This window comes from Molothrus ater, chromosome 30 (genome assembly GCF_012460135.2).
Source record: "Molothrus ater isolate BHLD 08-10-18 breed brown headed cowbird chromosome 30, BPBGC_Mater_1.1, whole genome shotgun sequence".
Lineage (NCBI taxonomy): Eukaryota > Metazoa > Chordata > Aves > Passeriformes > Icteridae > Molothrus > Molothrus ater.
In genome coordinates this window covers 1,100,347-1,106,248 of record NC_050507.2, presented here as the reverse complement: position 1 = coordinate 1,106,248, position 5,902 = coordinate 1,100,347, and the positions used below count along the sequence as shown (strand labels likewise).

Genomic DNA, 5,902 nt, shown 5'->3' with positions numbered 1-5,902 from the left:
CCCCCTTTTTTCTCTCCCTTTTTCATCTTATTTCTCATTTTCCCCCCTTTTTCTCCCCATTTTTTCCCCTTTTTCCACTTCTTTCCCCCTTTTTTCCCCCCTTTCATTTCCCCCTTTTTTTTTCCCCCCGTTTTTTTCGGCGTCAGACCCGAAACTGTAGGAAATTTTCTAAGACCTCCAGGTGGCTTTACCCTGTAAATATCTATTTTTAAACCTGACAGATGAAGAACAAACGAGGATGTGCAATACCCCCGACCTCCCCCCAAATCCCGAGGAATTCACGGATTTGCTGTTGTATTTTTCATTTATTTGAATTTTTTTCCCCTTTTTTTGTGAGGTTTTTGGACCTTATTTTTGGTTTTTTGGGTTTTTTTGCCCCCCTTTTCCCGGGAGCTTTTGTACCTGTAAAATATTGTAATTAATGATTTGTTGTTAACGAGATCTACTGTAAGTTTTGTACTGTACTGGCTGAGGCTCTGCTTCCAAATAAACGGGAATAATTTAAATGTGCCCCCAAAAATCCCTGGGATCCCTTTGGGGACACGGGAATGGGGACAGGGGACACAGGAATGGGGACAGGGGACACAAAAATGGGGACAGAGGACACAGAAATGGGGACATCAGGGAGGGACAGGGGACACTGGGGACACCCAGAAATGGGGACAGGGGACACTGGGGACACCCAGAAATGGGGACAAAGGACTTTGGTGACAACCAGGAAGGGACAGGGGACACACAGGGAGGGGGGAAAGGACATTGGGGGTCTCCCTTAGGGGTTTTGGGGGACACAGGACCTTGGGGACACCCCCACGTCACCGGGTTCCCCCATGGATGGGAGGGGACCCCGCCCCTTTACCGGACTACATTTCCCAGCAGCCCTCGCGGCGCGCGCGCCTTGCGTCTGACGTCACACGCAGTGCGCGGGAGTTCTTTCACCGCCTGCGCGAAGCGGATCCCTCCGCCCACCGCAGAAAAAAATAGTCCCTACCGCATCCCCCCTCCCGTTAATTCCCCCCCAACTCCCGCCACTCTCCGCCCGCCCCGCCCGCCCCGGTGCCTCGGGCGGAGCCGCTGCGAGCCCTGCCCGGGTGTCCCCGCGGGAACCGGAGCGGCGGCGGCGGCGCTTCCGGGCGGAGGGAGCAGAGGGATAAAAGCGCGGCGGTGCTGCGGCCGCGCCTCTTCCGGTTCTCCCTCAGAGCCGCCATGGTGAGCGCGGCGTGGCCGGGAGGGCCCGGGGGGCGCCGGGGGGCGCGGAGGGGCCCGAGGGGGCTCGGAAAGGGACGCGGGGCCCGTGTGGGGCAGGAGGGGCTCAGAGGGGCCCTTTGGGGAGGGTGCGGGAGCGGCGGGGGGAGCGTGGGAGGGGCACGGAGGGGTTGGGGGGGGAGGATGAAAGAGGAATGGGGGGTTCGTGTGGGGCAGGGAGTGCTGAGGGGGCTTCTGAGGGGAGATTTGGGGTCTCCAGGGGGATCTGGGGAGATTAGAGAGGGATGTGTGGTTGTGGATGGAACCTTTGGGTTCTCTGGGATTTTTATAGGGCTGGGAGCCGCTCTGGCGGGGCTGATCCGAAGGGGCTTTTATGGGGCTGGGGGCTGCTCTGAATGAGGGATCCTGGGGATCTTTGGGGTTCATCCTGGGATCGATCCTGGGGTTGATTCTGGGGTCGATCCTGACCTCTCTGGAGTTGATCCTGGGGCTCTCTGGGGCTGATCCTGGGCTCGTTCTGGGCTTGATCCTGGGGCTGATCCTGGTCTTTCTGGGGTTTATCCTGGGCTTAATCCCTGGATCGATCCTGGGCTCTCTGGGCTCAATCCTGGGGCTGATCCTGGTCTCTCCGTGGCTGATCCCGATCTCTCTGGGTTACTCCTGCTCTCCCCGTGTCTGTCCCCCCCATTTCCCACGCAGACCAAGAAGAGGAGGAACAACGGCCGTGCCAAGAAGGGCCGCGGGCACGTGCAGCCCATCCGCTGCACCAACTGCGCCCGCTGCGTGCCCAAGGACAAGGCCATCAAGAAATTCGTCATCAGGAACATCGTGGAGGCCGCTGCTGTCAGGGACATCTCCGAGGCCAGTGTGTTTGACTGTGAGTGTGGGGTGGAGGGCTGGGAACCCCAAAACCAAACCCTGCTCGGCCCTGGGAAGAGTTCCTTTGTCACTTCAGAAATGATCCCTTTGGCACCTTAAATATCCCATCCCTGCTCACCCCCCAAAAAATTGTTCTTGTGCCCTCAAAATAGCCCCGTGGTTCCGTCAAAATAGTGCATCTGTCACCCCAAAACAGAATCTCTGTCAGCCCTAAAACAGCCCCCGTTGACCCCCCAAAAGATCTGACCCTGCTCACTCTGTCACCCCAAATATCCAACCCTGCTCACCCCAAAAAATTGTCCTTGTCCCTTCTAAAATAGTTCTTGGTTTGCCCCCAGAATAGCTCCTCTGTCAGCCCTAAAATAGCTCCCTTTGACCCCCCAAAAGGTCTGACCCTGCTCACTCTGTCACCCCAAAAATCATCATCCCTTTGTCACCCCAAATACTCCACCCTGCTCACCCCAAAAATTGTCCCTGTCCCTTCTAAAATAGCCCCATTTTCCCCATTAAATAGCTCCTGGTTTGCCCCCAAAATATCCTCTCTGCCACCCCAAAATATCCTCTCTGCCACCCCAAAATATCCTCTCTGTCACCCCAAAACAGGGACCCTTGGACCCCCCAAAAAGTCCAACCCTGCTCACTCTGTCACCCCAAAACAGCCCCATTGTCCCCCTGCCCACCCCTGCATTACTGCCTTGGGGCTGCTTTGGGGGTCCCTGGCTGGGGTTTTTGGGATCCCTGGCTTTGTTTTTTGGGGTTTTTGGGGTCCCTGGCTGCGTTTTGTGGAGTTTTTGGGGTCCCTGGCTGTGTTTTTGGGGTCCCTGACCCCCGTTTCCCCTCTCAGCCTACGTGCTGCCCAAGCTGTACATGAGGCTGCATTACTGCCCTGGGGCTGGTTCTGGGTGTGTTTTTGGGTTCCCTGAGTTTGTTTTTTGGGGGTTTTGGGGTCCCTGGATGTGTTTTTAGGGTCCCTGAGGGTATTTTTGGGGTCCCTGGCTGTGTTTTTGGGGTCCCTGACCCCCATTTCCCCTCCCAGCCTACGTGCTACCCAAGCTGTACATAAAAGTGCATTACTGCCCTGGGGCTGTTCTGGGGCTGGTTTTGGTGATTCTGGGTGGGGTTTTTGGGATTTTTGGGGTCCCTGGATATGATTTTGGGGGGTTTTGGGGTCCCTGACCCCCATTCCCCCTCCCAGCCTACGTGCTGCCCAAGCTGTACGTGGAGCTCCATTACTGCCCTGGGGCTGGTTCTGGTGTTTCTGGGTGGGGTTTTTAGGGTCCCTGGATGTGTTTTTGGGGTCCCTGAGGGTGTTTTTGGGGTCCCTGACCCCCATTTCCCCTCCCCAGCCTACGTGCTGCCCAAGCTGTACGTGGAGCTCCATTACTGCCCTGGGGCTGTTCTGGGGCTGGTTTTGGTGATTCTGGGTGGGGTTTTTGGGGTTTTTGGGGTCCCTGGATGTGTTTTTGGGGTCCCTGGATTTGTTTTTCGGGTCCCTGAGGGTGTTTTTAGGGTCCCTGGCTGTGTTTTTGGGGTCCCTGACCCCTATTTCCCCCTCCCAGCCTACGTGCTGCCCAAGCTGTACGTGAAGCTCCATTACTGCCCTGGGGCTGGTTCTGGGGCTGGTTTTGGTGATTCTGGGTGGGGTTTTTGGGGTTTTTTGGGTCCCTGGATGTGTTTTTGGGGTCCCTGAGGGTGTTTTTGGGGTCCCTGACCCCTATTTCCCCCTCCCAGCCTACGTGCTGCCCAAGCTGTACGTGAAGCTCCATTACTGCGTCAGCTGCGCCATCCACAGCAAGGTGGTTCGGAACCGCTCCCGCGAGGCGCGCAAGGACCGCACGCCCCCGCCCCGCTTCCGCCCCGCCGTGAGTCTGGGGGGTCTCTGAAGGGTTTGGGGGGGTCTCTGAAGGGTTTGGGGGGTCCCCGAGGGGTTTGGGGGGGTCTCTGAAGGGTTTGGGGGGGTCCCCGAGGGGTTTGGGGGGGTCTCTGAAGGGTTTGGGGGGGTCCCCGAGGGGTTTGGGGGGGTCTCTGAAGGGTTTGGGGAGGTCTCTGAAGGGTTTGGGGGGGTCTCTGAAGGGTTTTGGGGGGGGTCTCTGAAGGGTTTGGGGGGTCCCCGAGGGGTTTGGGGGGGGTCCCTGAAGGGTTTGGGGGGTCCCAGGCGTATTTAGGAGGGGTCTGGGGGGGTTTCAGACCGCACGCCCCCGCCCCACTGTGAGTCTGGGGGGGTCCCTGAAGGGTTTTGGGGGGTCCCTGAAGGGTTTGGGCAGGTCCCAGGGGTGTTTGGGGGGTCTCTGAAGGGTTTGGGGGGGTCCCAGGGGTGTTTGGGAGGGGTCTGGGGGGGTCCCCGAGGGGATTGGGGGGTCCCAGGGGTGTTTTAGAGGGGTCTGGGGGTGTCCTGGAGGGGTCTCAGGGGGGTCTGGGGGGATCTGAGGGCTCTTGGAGGGGTCTGGGGGTACCTGGAGGGGTCCCAGGCGGTTTTGGGGGGTCCCAGGTCTCTGTGCCCCCCCCCCCCAAGCCCCCCTAACTCTGGGTTCTCTCTGCAGGGAGCAGCCCCCCGGCCCCCCCCCCAAGCCCATGTGAGGAGACCCCGGCCCCGTGTGGGACCCCCAGGGCAGAGACCCCCAGAGTCAATAAAGGATCTGCCCCGAGCCGGCTCCGTCCTTTTGGGGGGTCCTGGGGGGGATTGGGGGGTCCTGAGGGGGATTTGGGGAGGTCCTGGGGGGGATTGGGGGGGGATTGGGGGGGTCCTGAGGGGGATTGGGGTCCTGAGGGGGTCTCAGCCCCGCTGGTTATGGGGGGGAACTGGGGTCACCCCATATTTTGAGGGGGGGGGGGGGGGGGGGGGGGGGCTGCTGCAAGTTTGGCTTCGTGTTGTTTGGGGTCCTGAGGGGGATTTGGGGATTCTGAGGGGGTCTCAGCCCCCTTATTCGGGGGGTCCATTTTAGGGTCCCCCATTGTGGGGCTGAGGGCGGCTGCCCACCCCAGAGGGGAGGAAATGGGGGGGGGGCTCTGACCCCCGGGGGGGGGGTCTGGGGGTATTTGGGGTCACCTGGGGGGGTTCCCCAAATCCTCCCCAGGGCCAGGAGCTGCCCCGACCTGGGGGAGGGGGCGGGATGGGGTCAGACCCCCCTGGTTTGGGGGTGTTTGGGGTCAGAACCCCCAAGTTTTGGGGTTGTTTGGGGGGGGTCTCCGTGGGTCCCGACCCCTCCCCGTGTTTTGGGGGGGCTTCAATGGTTCCCAACCCCCCCATCCGTTTTTGGGGAGGGGTCTCCGTGGGGCCGGGGAGTGTGAACGGGGCTGGGGAGCACCGGGGACCGGACCGGGCCTCGGGGGGGGGCGAACTCTGCACCGGGACCGGAACCGGGGGATGTGAACCGGGGGATGTGAACGGGGCTGGGGGGGACCGGGGACCGGACCGGGGGCTCGGGGGACGCTCGGAGGAGCGAATTTGCTCCGGGACCGGGGGTTGTGAACGGGGCTGGGGAGCACCGGGAGATCGGACCGGGGCCTTTGGGGGCCGAACTTGGCACCGGGACCGGGGAGACTCGGCCCGGGCCGGGGGCTCGGGGGGCCGAACTTGGCACCGGGACCGGGAGGGCCCGGCCCGGGCCGGGGGCGCCGCTCGGGGCCGGTCCCAGCCCGGCGGGGGCGGACGGTGCCGGTGCCACCGCCCCGGGCGGGGCGGGCGGGTCCCGGGGCGGGGCGGGGAGGGGAGCGCGGTGTCCCCGTCCCCCCCCGCCCGTTCCCGGCGCGGCCCCGCCCGGCCCGCGGCCCCGCGCCAGGTGCATTCCCGGGCACGCTCCGCCGCTACCGGGGCGCCGCG

The 5,902-nt window shown here is 62.1% G+C and overlaps 1 protein-coding gene across 1 annotated transcript; it reads left to right on the top strand.

Annotated features, from left to right (window-relative positions):
• The first annotated feature begins 1,094 nt into the window (after positions 1–1,094).
• On the top strand, positions 1,095–5,092 carry RPS26 (ribosomal protein S26). The gene is made up of 5 exons (XM_036399755.2): positions 1,095–1,206; positions 1,903–2,080; positions 3,814–3,944; positions 4,623–4,749; positions 5,025–5,092. The coding sequence occupies exons 1-5, from the start codon at positions 1,204–1,206 to the stop codon at positions 5,090–5,092; spliced, it is 507 nt and encodes a 168-aa protein (XP_036255648.1). The 5' UTR covers positions 1,095–1,203.
• Positions 5,093–5,902: the final 810 nt, after the last annotated feature.

Bases quoted from the DNA above. Each gene is read 5' to 3' on its own strand.
- RPS26 (XM_036399755.2), top strand. The intron at 2,081-3,813 runs GTGAGTGTGGGG...TCCCCCTCCCAG, and splicing joins CGAGGCCAGTGTGTTTGACT to CCTACGTGCTGCCCAAGCTG. The intron at 4,750-5,024 runs GTCCTGGGGGGG...GGTCCATTTTAG, and splicing joins CGGCTCCGTCCTTTTGGGGG to GGTCCCCCATTGTGGGGCTG.